This window comes from Cottoperca gobio, chromosome 10 (genome assembly GCF_900634415.1).
Source record: "Cottoperca gobio chromosome 10, fCotGob3.1, whole genome shotgun sequence".
Taxonomy (NCBI): Eukaryota; Metazoa; Chordata; class Actinopteri; order Perciformes; family Bovichtidae; genus Cottoperca; species Cottoperca gobio.
Genome location: NC_041364.1, coordinates 4,070,539 through 4,090,379, shown reverse-complemented (window position 1 = coordinate 4,090,379; position 19,841 = coordinate 4,070,539). Strand labels below are relative to the sequence as shown.

Sequence of the window (19,841 nt, the reverse complement as noted above, 5' to 3'; positions counted from 1 at the left end):
ATTAAAAGAAATTGAAGGAAGTTATTTTCAACAATGAAGGAAACACAAAAGACACCGCTAAACTCAGATTATGAAAGAACTAGTAATTAGGGATACCACACAGGCCTAATTAAGGAGCATTTTTATCTCACAAAAAAAGAAAACAGAAATTTATATCAGGCTATCATTTTTTAATTATTATACATATGGCGGGCCAAACCGAACCTTAAAGTGGAAGAACGTTGAGTTGAGCAATAGAATTAAAAAAGATTATGAGCACAAAAACAAGAGCAATTTGTTTCCTCAACTGTGAAATAATAAGTTGTAGGCTTAGTAATGCTACAACACAGTAATTAATTTAGTAAACATACAAGCCATACAAACAACAAGTCTAATGGTTAGATAGCTACTTATAATTCTGTGTTAACATAATTTAAAATGGCAATATATGTATTTTAAATGACCAACATTAATCATTTTATATAAGCTACATATTGCCATGTAAAATAAAGGCATTCACAAACCCTACAGTGTCTTTCTTTAAAGGAGACTTGCAGTTTGTTATTTCTTTCTTTGAATCCATAACCCATACAATGAACCCTTCACACGATGGAATAAGTACACCTGAAGGATCCAAAGAGCACCTGCCGCCTATGTGATCACCACAAACACTCACTTCATTGTCTTTGTGATCATAGATTTGTATTTTAAATCTTCATTTTAATTATTGTTGTCAGATAGTGTAGTCAAATGTATAATGTATGCCTCTTCAATTAGATGAAGTAGCATGATTTTAATATTCAACATCTGTTCTGCACAATACACTCAAGCACTGGTAAACAAAGAAGTAGGTACTATAATTTCCATTAATCTCAAAATCTCTTAGCTTTTGTGAGGTAACTACTTAGGTACATTCTTGTCAGAAACTTAATATAAAGATTGTGTAGCCCAAACTCCAAATGTCTAATCCATAGAGCTAGAATTACATGATATAAAATAAATTGGTATGATGATTTTGTCTGCGCAAAACCACGTTTACCCTATTTTCTTAACCAGTGGCCTGAGATGATTGAATACAATAGTTGATTCCTACACGTGTTCGTCTCAGATGTACCATCACTCGGACAGAGCGTGAAGTATATAGATCTACATCTGCGCAGTTACCACTCTGCGCACCAGCGCAGCTTTTGACGCTCACACATGTCTGTGTTATGAGACGTATTTTGTAAGGTATCTCGGCTCAACATTTGTTTGCAAAGCGGGCAGTGTTACACAATCTGTTCACCTGCAGCGAAGTGAGGACACCACAACTTCACTTCGGCTGATTTATAAGAATAAAACCCCTGCTGGTGTCTAGTGAGCGTACACTAGCTTGACACATGATGTTGCCAGCTAGCAGATATTCAAGTAAAGGTACGTCTTCTAATGGCTAGTTAGCTAACATATAGTGAGCCTGCTGTGCTGGACCAAGCTACTAACTTTTTACAGACAGTGTTTTAAGATGTATATACTCACTACAGCTTGATATAGATAGTGCTCAATGTCTTTAATTTAAGGCTTTGCTCAAATGCTAGCGTTATCATTTGCCAACATGGATATGTTAGCATCAAGCTAACATGTAGGTTAAAGTTGAACCAATATACAGGTCACTTGAACAGTGCCCTTGTCCAGGGTTATACATCATTGGTTCCCCTTTTCAGTCATGTACTGGTGTTGCCATTCATTTGACATTGTTTTGGAAGTTGTTAAGAGTGTTTTGCTTTATAAAAAAGATGTTTATTCGCAGCCTTGGACTTTGAATTTAGCTTAGCAGTGGTTACACACATAACTGCTAGCTAGCACAATGCTACTGTTGCAACCTTAAAGTGACAGCTGCTTGTCATTTTCTCTACATTAGCTACCAGTATTGCTTTTTCTTGTGTTTGTTGAGGTGTTATGTTTTCAGAAGTACCCTTGCTGTATTGTTCCACCTGCCATTATTTCAATGTATTTGTGTTTTAATCATTTGGGAACCAGATCAGGCTCAATCTAGTGAGCACACTAGATAGTATACAACCCCATGCCCACCAGCAGTTTCAGCTGGTCTTGACTGGGATCTGTTTAATGTCTTGCAGCCCACAGGTGTATCAGTGCATTGAAGACAGTACAGATCGAGCACGCTGCCCCTCAGCTGTACACAACACTAAACAGAAGGACATGCTCTTCGGTGTCAACACCTCGCATCACCACACACTACACTATCCATTCTCGAGATAAGGATCCAAGATGGGAAGGTAAGCCACTGCACTAAAGGGATGTGCCTCCAATATATTTACTTAAGCCAGTTAGACATGTTTGACAACTGAAAGTATTAAGAAAATGCACCCTGCGTCACACATTTCCTTTCAAATGTTCCTATAATATTTTGAATTTTGACCGAGTGTAACATCCAGACAAAGATAGGTGTCGGTGGGGATTTACAGTGACAGGATTGATCCAAGCTCTTCAACAAGGGCTGCACAATATATTGTTTTTTAATTGTCATCGTATGTCATCTTGCGCGATAAACACATTGCAAAAGACTGCGATATTTAAGATATTTAGATATCTTTTTTTTTATTGGTGCCTTTTGTGTTCAGTTGGAAATTATTATTATTATTTTAATTAAACAAGCAATTAGTTGTGTTTTAGCACTGAAAGCAGCAGAAAGGTGAATCTGAATACACTTTAATATCTGTTTATTTATTGTAAGTAATATCATTATTGCGAAATTCAACAGTGTTATTGTATATTGAATATTTTCCTCATGCAGCCCTGTCCTCAACCCTGAGCTTTTGAGTCTTTTTCTTCTTCTAGTGAAATCTGTAACATGTAGTTTCACACTGTGAAGAAAAATGTGAATAATCAAAAAAGAAAAAGTTAACTTTGCTTATCGAATTCAACTTCGAGAGTTGCAAATAGAATCCTGCCGTTCTAATCCTGTCAGTTTTGGCAACAGGCTTCACGGGGCTGCAGTTAAATTATTGCAAACGGAGTCAGAATGCATCGCCTCTCCTCAATGTTTCTTTCTCACGGTGCTTTCCACAGGGATCGAAATGGAGAGGTTTGCAGATGAGGCAGATGTGGTGATAGTAGGTGGAGGCCCTGCCGGTCTGTCAGCAGCAATTCGTCTGAAGCAGCTAGCCAACGAACATGAGAAGGAGCTGCGGGTGTGCCTCGTGGAGAAAGCCTCTCAGATTGGAGCACACATCCTGTCAGGAGCCTGTCTGGAGCCCTCGGCCCTCGATGAACTCATTCCTGATTGGAAGGAACGAGGGGTGAGTGTCTTTTGTTGTTGGTATCAACAAAGAAGCTCTTTTTAATACAGTAGAAATGTTCATACCAGATGCTCCATTTAGTAGTTGTGTAATATATTATGTCACTGTTTGTCTGCCATGTCATATGTAACGTCGCTACACATACGTCGTGTTTCTTTAATGGGGGGGATACTGCAGAGGGTATGAGAGATGTTTGTTTGTAACATTTATATTTAATATTCCTAATTTGAAAGCGATCGATAACAAACGCAATCACGTCCACAATTACATTTGTAAATGACGTTTACTTAAAGCTATGCAATGTCACATTGTTTTGGACCATTATTAAAGCTTTTATAGATAAGATAATAAATATAAAGATAATAGATTATAAAAATGTTAAATAATCTTTAATTAATTATATTTATTTGCAAAATAAAAAAAGTTATAAACAGTTTGCAAATTATTTCACACAAAGGAGCTTTTTTATCATGATGATGATGATAATAATAAATATTATGGGTTCCCTGCTCCAGAACTCCATGCACCCCTACTAGGGTTTGGTGATATGATTAAATTCACGCTATGTTCCCCGCTGTCTCTCCGTCTGAGACGACTGGTAGATGATGGCTGTCTGCGATACTTAGTGCTGCTTCTGCAGGTCGTGAGCATTGTCTCTTTAGGCGCTGCTCCTGTAGGCGACCTCTGCCTTTTTTATTTTGATCTCAGCTAAACTTCTGTAAAGTTTCTTGACTGCATCGTGCGCGGTTGCGACGCTGTCGCGGTGTCAACATGTTTCCACAGACATATAAACACCTGGCAAAGTACTCAAGTATGCCTCTGTGGTTGTTGCCTCTACAGCAGGTGTCTCCGGGTGCACATTTTGAAATGATGACACGCACACAAAATCTCAACAACACACATTGTGCTCTTACCTCAGGCACCCCTGAACACTCCAGTGACTGAAGATGTGTTCAGCATTTTAACGGAGAAACACAGAATCCCTGTCCCCATTTTGCCAGGTAAAAAGCCAATTTTATTCTGTTTGAATAAAACATGGTGTAAGCCACACCACTGGTCTGACGGGGCGGTAACAGCTTCTACCCCACGAGGGGGGGTGATATTTATACCAGAGATAAGAATGACATTTGTTAAATATTACTGATTGGGAGAAACGAGGCTCCAAAATGATAAGATGGTAAAATATTTCTTCATTATTTCAGTGCAAGTTGGATATTATAGAGAGAACATTCTGCACAGTCTGAAACCCGTGTGATTATATTCAAACTTGTAACTTGACAAAAAGATGGTGAGATTACCACTTTGTATCAAACTGGGCTGTGGGTCTGGACTGAGATGTATCCCCTGCCTGTAGGTCTGCCCATGGGGAACCATGGTAACTACATCGTGAGGCTGGGGAACTTGTGCGCTGGCTGGGGGAGCAGCCGAGGAGCTTGGAGTGGAGCTGTACCCTGGTTATGCTGCATCAGAGGTGGAGACTTTTCTGTCTGTACGAAACAATTGCAAGCAATAAAAATATTAAAACTCTTTTTTTTTGCACTGCAGCTGGTCGGTCCGCTTGTGGATGTGCAGAACTTTTGCACATTAAACACACATGATATTTATATATATATATTATATATAGATATATATATTATATATATATATATATATATTTATATGATAGTATGTATAATTATTTGAATAGTTTATATATATATTATATTTAGGAGAGAGGAGAGAGAGAGAGGAGAGAGAGAGAGAGAGAGAGGAGAGAGAGAGCGAGGAGAGAGAGAGAGAGATCATTTTTTAGGGATAGATAGAGAGAGATAGAGCGGATATACTATTATATTTTTATATTATATATATTTTTATATATATATATAGATATATATATTAATATTATATATTATATAATATTATATATATTATAGTATATATATATATATTCTTATAATTATATATATATATATATATATATATATAATATATTATTATCTATATATATATATAATATATATATATATATAATATATATATATTTATATATATATATATATATATTTATATATATATATATATACAGATTTTTACAATATTAACGTTTTATTGTCATCCATACTATTGACAGGTCCGGTGCACAGCACGAGGGAAACTGTGTTGCTGCTGGCTTTGGAGCGTAAAAATAAACACTAACGAGTAAAAAATAAGCTTTAGCTTTACAGACAAACACTGTTTTCTATAAACATAACTGCCTAATGTTCCATTTCATTCTGGGATGGACAAAGAGACAAGTCGTTTACGTCCTTTCATTGTTTACAGCTTCAAGTGTTAACCTTTTATCTTAATTGCTTTGGTCCAGGTTTTGTTCCACGAGGATGGAAGTGTTAAAGGAATTGCCACCAACGATGTCGGCATCGCCAAAGACGGCTCACCGAAGGTATTGTGCTGTAAAATATCATTTCATAAGCTGTTCCGCTGTCCGCTTTATGGTTTAATGAAAATTACAAATGGAGGTAACTCTAATTGTAACGCTGCACGCTTGGATACATCAGGCCCTTTGAAGGCTTGTTTTGATCTGTCGAGCATAAAGAACTCTTTTATCCAAAACACATTTTATGTTGCTTCAAAGAAGGAATAATATTGCACCTCAAAGCGAGCACCGACTTGTAAAAATCTATTGTTGAATGACAGCGTAATATACAGAATGGTGTAACATTATATATTTTATGTTCGGGCAATATTGTGCAGGTAGTTTTTGTGCATCAATATCGTCATTCAGAAAAAGATTTCCTCTCCTTTGGGTCTGAGGAGGAAGGATTGTGTACAGATGATTTTCTTTCTTTATCGTTGCCCTACTAACTTAACCGCTCCCTGGCTACAGGATGTTTTTGAGAGAGGGATGGAGCTCCATGCTAAAGTCACGTTGTTTGGAGAGGGATGTCACGGCCACTTGGCCAAGCAGCTCTACAAGCAATTCAACCTGCGTGAGAACTGTGAGCCCCAGACCTACGCCATCGGCCTGAAGGAGGTAAATAACATGTACACGTGGCCACCCATTGTTTCTGTTTCTATAATGTCCCACAAGAAAGGCATGCTCACCCTTTTTATAGTAAAGCCGAACATCTGTGTCGGATGAATCGACTTATTTAAAAGAAGGCTTTTTGTTTTTAGGTGTGGACGATCGATGAGAAGAAGTGGAGGCCGGGCAGAGTGGAGCATTCTGTGGGCTGGCCCCTGAACAGAAACACGTACGGAGGATCCTTCCTGTACCACCTGAATGAAGGAGAGCCACTGGTGGCGCTGGGCTTGGTGGTGAGTGGCTTTGTCCTCTGTGACAGTGACATGAACTGATGTGACAGCTGATTGTCATGCAGGCCGTGAATAAGCGCAGCTTGAGCTCCTGACGTATTACATTATCACTGCATCTTATTGATCCTGCAGAGGGAGAATAAATAAAACCTTGACTGGATTCTTGACATTTCACTTTGAAATCTATTGTGTAAATATGCTGAAGACGCTCATGTTTATACATTACCTCGTTTCACTTCAAATGGGTTGCATATTTTCAGTCTACTTACGAAACCTTGACGACAAAGTAGAAATAAAGTTAAAAAGGCCTCATTTATGGTTATCGGAGCCTTCCTACTTCTGCCATTCTGCATTTAGACTGGGACAGCCATCTTGCAGATCCTCTTGCGCTGTGTCAGACTGGTTTTGTCCAAAGGCCGTTGTTCTCAGCTTTGTTTTAGTATCATGTCTCCCAGTTCCTGCCACTGAAAGCTCTCCTTGTATTTATTACTCATCACAAGGTGACCTGAGAGGACGACACACTGTAGGTTCAGGTTTACCTCTGACATGCACTGTGTTATTATATTATCTGTGAGTTTAATGTGCTGCAGGTGACCTAACAAGGTATAAAGACATTAAAGCTTCATTTGTGGAATATATGGAAACACTACTTGGATTCAAAGTATTTATTTCTAAGGTTAGTAAACCTGTTTTTTTTTTTAACTTCCTTTCATTGAATGTTTTTTCAGGTCGGTCTAGACTACACCAACCCGTACCTGAGCCCCTTCAGGGAGTTCCAGCGCTGGAAGCATCATCCCTTCGTAGCCACCACGCTGCAGGGAGGCACCAGGATTGCATATGGAGCCCGGGCACTGAATGAGGGAGGATTACAGGTAAGGGGAGTGAATACCCAGAGGCCCCACGATACAATACTGCCACTATACTTAAGACACCATGCCATTTTATTAACTTTTTAGCAAATTCAGCAGTTTGTCAACTTCTGTTTCATCAAATAAGATGTTTTCTTTCTCCGGTGTCTCGTTCTTTGTTTTGACTAATAAGAATCGATGGTACTCGGCACCATCTGGTGGACTGAAGAGCAATTCTTACCAAAAGATTTAGTTTGTATTTGAAATATAAATCATTTTATATAATAAAAGGTACTTTGTGCTCGTTTATCGATACAGTTTTCATCCAAATCGTGATACTAAGCTGTATCTATTTAAATAAAACCTTTTATTAAACGTGTCTAAAACTGACATCAGCTAAATGTCAAAGTGAGTAACCGGTGGAAGTTCAGGAAACGAAACACCTTTTTTATTGAATTTGTTTTACATGTCTTAAGACGAGACGATGAAGAGACGGCACCAACGTCATTAAACACTAAATGTGACGAAACCTTTTTTAGAAAAGCGTCGATGACGACACTATAGAAGATGGAGGAGAAGTTTGTTTTTTCTGCGTCTGTCTGTCCTGAGTTTTCTAGGTCAGACAGACTCGTTTATAACAACAACTGAAAAGCCCTTTAGTGGCAGCCGATGTGCGTGTTCTCCCCTGCTGATCGTCCTCGGCGCTCTACGGCTGTCTAGCGGTGACTAAGCTCCTTCATACAAAGTGTGAGGGCAGGCGGCCTCATTTTATCATTGTTGTATTAAAATCCAAAGTTTTAAGGCGAGTAAGATAACGTGCTTTTATCATTAGACGTGCAGCATCACTGTTAGTGGACAAAGATTTTAGATTAGATTGCAAATATGATTTGATCTAAATATTTTCTTCACTAATGACAAAATTCGCAGCCAAGTAATATAAACGGAGAATACATTAAGTGCCATTTATTAGAATTATGGAAATATGAAGTGAGATGTTACTTTAAGGAATGACACACCTGTTTCTAACTACTTTTTAGTGTTTCCCCAATCATTTGAAAAAAGAATTAGTCATGGAGATGTATTGTAAATGACATGAACACGCACAGCCGCTGCTTATTCACATCGAAAGGTCAGTTGAGGTTTGTGCTACTGTTGGATTCCTTCCAGTGGAAGTTTCCCAGACAAGTCCAACTGTGAGAAGACGCAGGAGCTGACCCGAAACAGGCTTTAAGGATTTATATTCCACCTGGTGCCTCGGGCTCCTCGGGCTCCTCCAGCGTGAGCTCGAGGACGGGGAGAAGGATGCCTGGGTTACTTTTTATTAACCTTGCTTCCGCTGCGACCTGGACTTACATAGGCCACAGAAAGCAATAATCATAACTGCATTTGTATAGCTCTTTCTTAAAAGCAACGTTTACAATGTGCTTTACATCAAATAAAACCCCAAAAACATAGAAATAAACGGGGATTTATGAGGTAAACTGATGCATCTAAACAAACCAACCAGCACAGATGCAATTAACAACAGATTAAAACATTACATGAAGGTGTGTGTGTGCAGAACAACTTTTAAAAATAGGAGTATAAAAGGTATTAGCAGGAAAAACAAAGACACCTTAGTGATTCCTAACTCCAGAAAGCATCGCAGAGGGAGTGATGATCATAAAAGCCTGTTAATAAAAGAGGATTTTTAAAAGGGATTTAAAAGATGAAACTGATTTTGCTTGCTTAATTTCCCAAGACGATTTGTTCCAAAGTGCATTAGAGTTGAAGGTAGCAGAACTGCACAACTCTTTACCTGCTCCTCCAAACGGATGAGGATGAGGATGAGGATGATTTGAGGAATGACATAATAATAATAATAATAATAATAATAATAATAATAATAATAATAATGATGATCTGTGTGACCGAAGGTTGCAGCTGCTGAGTTTTAGGAGTCGTTGGAACATAAATATTGCAACAAAGAAGATGGCAAGAAAGTTAGAAACGGAGATGAGCTCTCTCCTCTTCCTCTCCAGTCTATCCCAAAGCTGACTTTCCCTGGAGGGCTTCTGATGGGCTGCAGCCCCGGCTTCATGAACGTCCCAAAGATCAAGGGCACCCACACAGCCATGAAGAGTGGCATGCTGGCTGCTGAGGCCATCTTCCCCAAAGTCACAGCCGAGAGCCTGGATTCAGAGACGACAGGTACAACATTTAATAACCACGATGGTGGCACCAGCAGCTGTTTGTATTTCATTCTAGGTTTCCATGATGGGTCATAGGGAGTTCAGGGGAGGTCAATTCATAAACCGTAGACGTATTTACTCAAAGGGATAGTTTGGATTGTTTGAAGTAGGGTTGAATGAGGTACTTATCCGTAATCGGTGTGTTACCTGCGGTAGTTGACCGTCGGCACGCCCGCATTTTTGGAGAAGCAGACAGGAGTGTCGGCACGTAGCAAATGAATGTACTGCTGTGTACGTGTTCTCTAAAGCCACACAATCACAGAGCGATGGAGGCCGCGGTACACCAGCGTCTCCGGTGTTATCAGAGGTACAATGACTGATTTTGTCAATGGAGTCTGGTGGCTTTTAAAGAGAGCTCAAACGACAGCTTCAGTTCTCCGTCAGAAACGGCGGTCTGATGAAGAAGCGGTGCAAATATTCTAAATATAGCGTGCACGTAAACTGACTTTATTTATTCTTTGGTGGACCTTTCTTTATGTTCCACTCGTACTGTCTGCTTCTCCAGACTCGGGGCGCCATCTACTGTAGGTAATACACCGAGTGTGGACAAGTTCCTCATACAACCACATCTCAAACTTTAAAGTAATTGTTTATAAATGATTACATCCTTGTAGCACAATGACTAAATAAGAAAGCTGTGGTCTGGAGTTCGTAAAGGGTTGGATACCCCGCATGACTTCATTTCTCCTGGTGGTGTGGGGCTGAGGACAGTCCAGAGTGTGAGATGTTTTTATAGGGAGTATTTCATCCCATGTAAAATGTTAACCTCCGTATTCCTGGAAATATGTTGACGTGCAGTCGTTTGCAAGTCTTTACTTGGCGACGTCAGAATAAATCTGGTCTTTGTGCTCGACGTGCAGAAAACGTTAACGAGAAAATAAATAACCTTTTTGTTTCAAAATGTTTTTAATCCTCCAAGGACTCGACGTACCAGAGTACGCTGAGGCTTTGAAGAATTCTTGGGTGTGGAAAGAGCTGCATGCGGTAAGAAACATCCGGCCGTCCTTCCACAATTACTTTGGCCTGTACGGTGGCATGATGTACACCGGCGTGTTCTACTGGATCTTCAGAGGGAAAGAGCCGTGGACGCTCAAACACTGTGGTGAGTGTCTAAAGTTGTTTAGACTCTTATGCAGTCAGCGACCTCTCTATTGTCACTGTAAACAAAGGAAGATGATCAGGAGGTGCGAGAAAGCTCATGTTTCTATTTTCTACAAAGAACCTGTTTCCACTCTTCATTCAACATCACAAGAATAAAGCATCGTGATAAATCAGCCGAGTGACATTAGTATAAAGAATATTACATGCGCAGTGGAGCTGTATCGTTTTTCAATATGGTCAGCTGCAGCCTGTGGTTTATCTTTCTCTGTCTCAGGCCTTGATGCACACCAGCTGAAACCGGCGAAAGAGTGCACACCGATTGAATACCCCAAGCCTGACGGCAAGATAAGCTTTGATCTGCTCTCCTCTGTGGCCCTGAGTGGCACCAACCACGAAGGGGACCAGCCCCCCCACCTGACCCTAAAGAACGACAGCGTCCCGGTCGAGAGGAACCTGGCTATATACGACGGGCCTGAGCAACGCTTCTGCCCCGCAGGTAACACCATCAGGGCTCTGAGGAGCACTCGCCACACCATCTGTCAGCGTGCAGATAACAGTTCATCTGTTCCACATAGTAGAGACAGAAAATCTGTTTTGCAATGGTGGGTAGAGTAAAGAAACAGTACTCAAGGAAAAGTACTTAAGTAGTTTAATTAGATGCAATTTATTACCAGCAGATTAATGCATAATGAAAAACATCGTTAGTTGCAGCTCTAAATCTAATTAAATTTGAAATACTTTTTGATTTATTGTCGATAAGCGCCGCTCGTTGGCTCTTAGGTCGGTTTGTTACTCTTAGATTAGATGATGAGAAAAGGAGATACACTCGCCTTGGAGCATTAAAGTGTCAGCAGTATAAAAACACCACAAATGCATTCATCCATCAATTCCACATGCCTGTATACTTTTAGAACAAAGTGCAACATATTGATCAACTACAAGAAGGAAAGACTGCATGTAGTCCCACTGTGCAGGTACGTGTAGTCCCACCGTGCAGGACGTGTAGTCCCACCGTGCAGGGACGTGTAGGTCCCACCGTGCAGGGACGTGTAGATCCCACCGTGCAGGGACGTGTAGTCCCACCGTGCAGGGACGTGTAGTCCCACCGTGCAGGGACGTGTAGACCCACCGTGCAGGGACGTGTAGTCCCACCGTGCAGGACGTGTAGTCCCACCGTGCAGGGACGTGTAGTCCCACCGTGCAGGGACGTGTAGTCCCACCGTGCAGGGACGTGTAGTCCCACCGTGCAGGGACGTGTAGACCCACCGTGCAGGGACGTGTAGTCCCACCGTGCAGGGACGTGTAGACCCACCGTGCAGGGACGTGTAGTCCCACCGTGCTAGGGACCCACCGTGCAGGGACGTGTAGACCCACCGTGCAGGGACGTGTAGACCCACCGTGCAGGGACGTGTAGACGGACGTGTAGACCCACCGTGCAGGGACGTGTAGACGGACGTGTAGACCCACCGTGCAGGGACGTGTAGTCCCACCGTGCAGGGACGTGTAGTCCCACCGTGCAGGGACGTGTAGTCCCACCGTGCAGGGACGTGTAGACCCACCGTGCAGGGACGTGTAGACCCACCGTGCAGGGACGTGTAGTGTCTTCTCTAAATCACAGCCTCGTTTTCAGCCTTGTGTTCCTGTTCGGAAAAGTATTCAATTCCATTTGAACAGATTTAGATTAGTTAGGAACAGAAATCATTGCAATACCTCACCTGTGATCTGAAATGACTGAACTGGAACAGCTGCTGATTTGTGTTTTGCACAAGGTCTCCAGGTAAAGAGACACATGTTTTCCTTTTGAATTGAATGTGAAAACTTAATTAGAGATGAGGTCAGAGGCGACGCTAACGTGGACACTTGAGGAGCCACAGCAGTGAGACAGCCGTGCTGTTTGTGAGCCACGACGAAGAGCAGGGGAAGCACTTGCTGTAGAAACTGTGCGCACGCTGCAGCTTTGGGTTAGGAAGGTTGATGATGTTTATAACTATTTATAAGCTCAGCATTGTTGGCTCGCATGAATCGTCTGTTTTTTGTGGCAGAAAGCAGGAGGAAGTTGTGACCGCTGAAGCCTTTTATTTTATCTCAACTTTGAATGAAGCTTCACTGTTTTTCAACCCTGACCCGATTAACCTCATTTATAACGTCGCCGAACAACAGACTAATCTGTAGTTAATCCTCATTAACATTGTAAAGCTTTGTTTTTAAATGGCTTGTGTACAACGTGTGCAATGAAATGTCCACAAGATCCTTTTAGAATGTTAATTGAAATCTTAAAAATAAAATTCACAACGAAAAGTGTTGATCCCCACTTCACTGCATCGTGATCAAGCCAAGCATACATGTTCAAATAGAGCCTGCTGCAAACCGTTCAGCTTTCAAACTTAACTTTAAACATTTAAACAGGAAACGGCAAGTATTTCAAAAGTCTTACAGAAAGCATGGTTTCAAAAGATTCATCATTTTACCACAGAGCAATATAGGGTTGGAACTTATAATTACTGTTTCTCTTGATCTAAGCAATACATCATCATATCTCTAACTTAAGTAGAAAACATTCTTCGACCGGCTGAAACGCTTCACATCAAGGTGTATAGATCTGTCGTTAGTAAAGTTAGAACTCACAATGAATGGAAATACTTCACATCCTTCTCTCTGCGTCTGTTTTCTAACCAGTTTCCTTTTCTCTCCACCACGCGTCACGCTCAGGTGTGTACGAGTACGTTCCCCTGGAAACGGGAGATGGGATGAGATTGCAGATTAACGCTCAGAACTGTGTCCACTGTAAGACCTGCGATATCAAGGACCCGAGTCAAAACATCAACTGGGTCGTGCCTGAAGGCGGCGGCGGACCTGCCTACAATGGAATGTGAACATCTAGAACGATGACTGTAAAGTATCTCGCATTCAGGGTTGCAGTAGTTGCAAATGTGCCTCGTATGGAACAGAACATAACATCATTTATGCAGTGTGGTATTACGTTTTAAAGTTGGCGTAGGGTTATGAATCCTCAATAGCTTCAAAGTAGTGACTTGTGTTGGAACTGCAATTATTTCCTTCATCTTTCTGTAAATGAACAAAGCAGTTTCTCATTAAGGTTGTTTCAGCATTTATTCCAGGAATATTTGGACAGCATTTGATCTGCACAGTATTGTACATAAAATCATTAGATATCACAGTAATGAATAAAGAACTCTACTGTTCTCCTTGTTTTATTGATCTCTGTAAAAAACATAAATAAAGACAGATGGGTATCAAAATCCCTACCATGAAACAATACAACTTTTGCTTTGCTGAACTACTTCAGAACCTCAGAACACGGGCCAGTGTTAAGCGTTAACCCAGTTTTTCAGAGCGGTGGAGTCAGTCATGCATCAGACTAACACTCAAACTATTCATTACAGTGAAGACACGTGTCAGTAATAAGACAGGTCAAAGCTTACAACAGTTATTCCCTTAAAACAACACAGACAGTGAGACATGTGCCAGCTTGAAAACATGAAAAGACCTGGTTACAGACTCTGAGTGCAGCTTCCCACAGAGATGAATTCAAATATTGATAAACGTTACTGACAAGAATTCATTGCATCATTAGGTGAGACGTTCACGCAAACATTTTGGCATAGATTTTCTTCTCTTTCTCCTTCTCCTCCTGGATCTTCAGCTGAACCCTCTTCAGCTCGTTGCCGACAGCTGTCGAAAGAAAAACACTTCTTGCATTAAGCTCAACAAGTCGAGTCGAGGTACAACAGACCTAATTAAATAAAACAACATGAGGACAGGATGTTTTCCTGCAGCCCTGGACTATTTCTCTTCATGAACTTGCATACTAAGTTTGAATAATACACATGCATATGCATGAAATGTTCAAATAAATAAACTAAATATGCGAGTGAAGGCAGCACATGTTTGCAGCAGGACAAACAGAAAATGTAGAAGACAGATTTTCCCACCTTTGTCTTCTGGAGCTATTCCGTGAGCTTTCTTCAGATCAATCTGAGAAGTGCACAAAACAATTTGGTGAGTCAAACTCAGACCAATGCTAAGCGTCTGGATTTCTCTTGTAAAAACGAGGACACGTAACAATGAAATACATAAGCACAATTATTACCGTCTGCCACATGCTAAACTACAACACATTATTTAACATCTATTCAGTCCAACAGACCAAACTGAACCGGAGTCTTGTGCTAATAATGCTCTATAAAACCAGATCATTCAGACAGACATTAATAATTATGTGCATGTTGAGCTGTTGTGTTAAAGAGGCTGGTGTGTGGATGTTACCATGGCTTTGGGGTTTTCCTTCAGCCCCTGCCAGGCCTGGGCCCTCCGGAAAAGTGCCTTAGTATTGGCTTTGTCCAGCTCTATAGCCTGTAAGACACGACAGAAAAACATCCAAAATTCAGTTCTATCCTCCTCGAGTGTTTTATTAAAGTTGGCAATGTTAGTTTTTCATTTGATCATTTAAGGACTCATATTTTCCAACCAAGAATGTATTTAATTGCATTCCGTTATTCTGCCAGAAATAAAAATTATGTCCACTTTAAAGATAACAAATGCAGCTAGAAGGACATTCAGAGCACAGAGCCAGTTCTGTGGGCAAACAACCCGAAAGCATCACCTCCCTGGTGGAGGTAATTATAAGAATAATTCTCCTTTTTGCTCTAACGACACTTAATCCCTACTAACAATTGTACCTCGTTGCAGCTGTCCACAGCATCCTGCCACAGCTGCAGCTTCAGATAACATGCAGCCGTGTTGAGGAAGCAGCTGAGGGCGGTCGGCTCCAGCTTCTTCTGCGCCGCTTCCTCCAGCAGCTCTCCACTCACCTCCAAGTACCTGCAGAGGTGAAGCCCGGCTCATTGTTAGTGACATAACAGGAGCAGATCTGTTGCCTATTCACAAACATTGTTGCCGGACTTTAATCTGTTACAAAGTGTTTTTTTCTTTCTATATGAATTTATTTGTGCATTGTGTGACCATACTGTATTTAAATGTATCTGCACTGGAAAGGTGTGACGACCCTTTCAGTTTAAAGGCTCATCTCTCTCTGCTACATACACCAACTAATCTGCAGCTGAAAATAGTCCCCAACAAATGCACGATTTACTCCTATTTGAGTAGCGTTTCTTCCACATGAGCCACATGTATAACTTTTATTAAATGTATGTAGATTATCAGAGATAATTAATTCAATTTGGATTTGCGATTGTGACTGAAGGTAAACCACACAACATATATTACCTGAGGGATTTGCTGTATTTGTTGATCGCAGCTTTCCAGTCCTGATTCTTAAAAAGACTGTTTCCAATATTCTTCACGTCCTCAGCGAGAGACAGAACTTGGTCAACCTGAAAGCAAAAGGGAAAGAAATAGAATCCGACGGGTTGTAAAACAAAACGCTTAGTCACCACTTTATCTTGAGGTAAAATCCACACTGATCGATGAGGTTATAATCCATCATCCCTCGTTTTGGGGACAAGCCTTTGAATATGTGTAGGAGCGGTGTTACCATGCTTCCGGTGTTTGCTAAGCTCAACACGTCCTGGATCTCGATATTGATCTTCTTGTCGGATAAGGCACATTTCCCAAAAAGCCTGTGATCCTTAAACAGAGGCCCTTCGAGCAGTCTGATGCTATCTGACAAAGTTTACCCGTGTCCTTGAAGATTAAAGACCTCGCCGATACTTACATCTTTAAAGTCGACATCTGAGTCCTCGGGGAAGTCTGGGTGGGTGTCTCCTGATGAGTCACCTGATGCAGGGCCCCAGCTGTCCCCGTCCTTATGCTCACCACAGTCGGCTATGACGCATGGCTGCAGGAAGCAGACATTAGCAGACGTTTTAGACAGAAAAATGGCATGAATTATTGTTCCATGAATATGTAAATAAACAATGCATGGGAGCTGAGGTTTAGGGATTTGTTATGTGGGTTATTTCTTTTAAAAAGGGGGGGCCAACGTATTTACACTTAAGTTTAACAGAAATACTAAACCTTTTTTTAACTAATTATATTCTTTAGGTGCAGCTTTTGAATTGACTGTGCAAAGATGTTTTGTTCATTACATGGAAGAAAATATCAAATAAAGAGAACAGCTGGAAGCAACACTATCGTGGTAAAACAACTATTATTATGGGATGCATTGGCCCTGTACACATTTATAAAGTGCCGACAAAATGTTATTATTTTGGAATTAAACTGAAAACATTTACCTTTACAGGAGCGTCCTCGTTAGTGTCGATGGACTCCAGCAGTTTGATGACTCCCATCCCTTTTATCACTTGTCCGAAGACGACATGCTTATTATCCAAGTGTGGCGTTGGGACAGTAGTAATGAAGAACTGAGAGCCGTTGGTGTTCGGCCCGGCGTTGGCCATGCTTAGCAGACCCACTTTGTCATGCTACATGGAGAAGGAAACACATTATTACAGCAGACAGAAGATGACACTACTAACACACAGCAACAGAAAACAAATACAGATAGGGGTGATTGACTATTTCTCAGTGATTTAAAAACATATGAATGAATTTTATTCTATTTAGACTATCACAATAGAGAGAAATGAGGATAATGACAAAGGAGTCACTGGGACATCCAGGAGGGATGTGTCTCGTGTTTGATATGTAAAATAGTTTATTTTTAAGTGAGGATTATCTCCTTAATATATCTAAACATAATGACAGCAGTGAGTAATAGTGTAAACTCCTTTAAAATATTCCAGTGGTGGACCCAGATAATGGGGATTCTGGGGTTAAGTAATTTACCATGTAGTGGAAGTTTTCATCCTCAAACTTCTCCCCATAGATGCTCTCCCCCCCGGTGCCATTATGGTTGGAGAAGTCACCTCCTTGGATCATGAACTTCTTGATGACTGTCAAAAACAAATTTACAGCCAAATTACTTTTCAGATAAATCAGAATGAATGTCAATATTGCTTTGATTCCCTAAAAGCTCAATTAATCTTTAGAAATCCAGTTAGTGCCCCATGACTGAGTGACTTTCCATTATTGCTATTGTTTCCGAGCAAGCAGTTTTACTTTTCATGGATTTAGGTGAACTGATACCTTAAATATATGGTATTTATATATTATTTAAAATAAAAAAAAATTAAAAAAGGAGTTCAGTAAGTAACTGCAGATTCTCCAAATGGCTCACTGCATTGAAAGTCCTTTTAGCTACTTCTTCACATGTGTAGTAAATCCTCAAAGTGTCCTGTCTTCCAAACTGAAATGTCACATTTTAAGCAGATGTAGAGGCTTTTTTACTTCTGTGGAATGGGCATCCTTTGAAGTGCAGTGGTTTCTCAGTCGATTTGCCAATGCCTTTCTCTCCAGTGCACAGTGCACGGAAGTTTTCAGCAGTTTTGGGGGTGATATCAACAAACAGCTCAAAAACTATTCTGCCAGCTGTGGAGAGAAAAGAAAAACAGTTTCATGTTACAGTACAAGTCACACATTCTGATTAAATAAACCCACAATATAGTCTGCACCCTAACACATACTTTCAACTTTCAAAAGAAAAAAAATCAGTGTTAGATTATTGATGTTATCTTTACTTAAAGATTAGGTGGAGCCGGATATTGAAGTATTCAGGAAGCATTACAAATAGGCCTTGTCCGGCTAAATTGAAATATGTCTTTGTGGTGTTTTAATGTCTTAGCTGCAGCCAGTTACATACTCAATAAAACACTTGAGCTCATATTAAGATATCTAAACACATGAGGAATTATTACCAACTACTATGAACGCTTTCATACAATGGTATGGCAGCAAAGCTAGGGTAGAGGATAGCTAAATGCACCAGTCATTCTAGACAACATACAACATACACGTGGTTCATGCACTCACGCGCTGTAAATAACCATTCATCTGAATCAAATCTAGCTCATATTAAATATCACTGAGCAACTCGTGTCGATGTTTTACAAAGTGAATCATCTGTAACGGTAACTCGTTTGGCAGCTACTAGCATAAATTATTCCGTTTCTACAAGTCACCACAACGAGCCAGAATTGTGCTAAGCTAAAAAAAATGCTAACATTAACGGTTAAACCGGCGCTTACAAAAAGCGGTTAACTGACAATAAGAACAAAATGGGCTGACCTCTTTCTTCACCAATGTCCACATCGAAGAAGACACGAGGGTTTTCGGGGTTTGTAGGCTTGTCAGTCGGTATTGGGTGAGACATTTTAAGGACAGGGCGATTTCAGACAGTTGTTTCGGCTAACTTCGCTAAACCCGGCCGGCGTACTGAGGAGGTTAATGGTCTCAATCACTTCCGGTGAGCACTTTTCAAAATAAAATGACTGAATTTCTGAGTGTTAGGAGGAAACGAAATAAATGACTGCGTTTATTTGGCTTTCAAATCTAGAAAGACAAGAACGAATAGAATACACAAATGTTCCCAACATTTAATTTTAACAGTATATATCCTTATGTGTAATCTCACGCGTGCTTCAATAAATATTCCGGTCATACAAAATAAAATGCACATTAAATAAAAAAATATTTTTCTTTTTACGGTGGACATTACTTGTCCCTTGTAGTGTAAATAGTAGTGTGTAGTGAAGTCCTCTATTACAGTTAGACTATTTAATTATTTATTATAATATCAATACATCGTGGTCACAAAACTAGGCTACACCTATAATACATTTTCTGGAACATCAAATCAGTAATGTAAAGTAATGGGTGCATGCCACGTGGTAAGCAACCTCGATGAATTTATTAGACAGCCCATTTCAAATGGGACATTAAATGGGAATATTTTTCACGGGCAGAGGCCAACAGGGCGAGAATGGGCCGTTAGTGAAGCTTGCTTTGTTGTGAGAAACACTGAATTAGATTTATGGGGGGAAACTTATTCAAACTATTCTTAACTGAAGACAACTTCCTGAACTACCTGCAACCCCTACTGCTAGTTTATGATGTTTTTGACTCAGCCTTCAGGGTAATAGGCGTCTTGTAAATGCATACAATGTTCTTTCAAAAAAAAAAATCAATCACAACCTGCCTTCAGGTGGTCTTAAGATTGAGGCCAGCCTATTGTAGTGATTGTATTGCCAGCAAATTGTAGCTGACCTCGAGAAATT

The 19,841-nt window shown here is 40.4% G+C and overlaps 2 protein-coding genes across 2 annotated transcripts; one reads left to right on the top strand and one right to left on the bottom strand.

Annotated features, from left to right (window-relative positions):
• The first annotated feature begins 1,163 nt into the window (after positions 1–1,163).
• Positions 1,164–13,949, top strand: etfdh (electron transfer flavoprotein dehydrogenase). The gene is given in 14 exon segments (XM_029441189.1): positions 1,164–1,392; positions 2,094–2,252; positions 3,046–3,275; positions 4,195–4,276; positions 4,630–4,696; positions 4,698–4,746; positions 5,617–5,694; positions 6,139–6,285; positions 6,429–6,569; positions 7,295–7,438; positions 9,436–9,604; positions 10,565–10,747; positions 11,021–11,242; positions 13,456–13,949. Coding segments are annotated over 14 exon segments (1,869 nt in total). The 5' UTR covers positions 1,164–1,358; the 3' UTR covers positions 13,620–13,949.
• On the bottom strand, positions 13,839–19,029 carry ppid (peptidylprolyl isomerase D). Its single transcript, XM_029441191.1, has 10 exons — positions 18,853–19,029; positions 18,016–18,156; positions 17,515–17,621; positions 16,962–17,150; positions 16,442–16,564; positions 15,994–16,100; positions 15,447–15,588; positions 15,034–15,120; positions 14,700–14,742; positions 13,839–14,439 (listed from the first exon to the last, which is right to left on the bottom strand). The coding sequence occupies exons 1-10, from the start codon at positions 18,935–18,937 to the stop codon at positions 14,351–14,353; spliced, it is 1,113 nt and encodes a 370-aa protein (XP_029297051.1). The 5' UTR covers positions 18,938–19,029; the 3' UTR covers positions 13,839–14,350.
• Between the last annotated feature and the right edge of the window lie 812 nt (positions 19,030–19,841).

Excerpts from the sequence above, each read along its gene's own strand:
- ppid (XM_029441191.1), bottom strand. The coding sequence starts at position 18,937 with ATGTCTCACCCAATACCGACTGACAAGCCTACAAACCCCGAAAACCCT. Across the intron at positions 18,157-18,852 it reads GGACATTGGTGAAGAAAGAG|CTGGCAGAATAGTTTTTGAG; the intron begins GTCAGCCCATTT and ends TTCTCTCCACAG. Across the intron at positions 15,121-15,446 it reads CTGTGGACAGCTGCAACGAG|GCTATAGAGCTGGACAAAGC; the intron begins GTACAATTGTTA and ends CGTGTCTTACAG.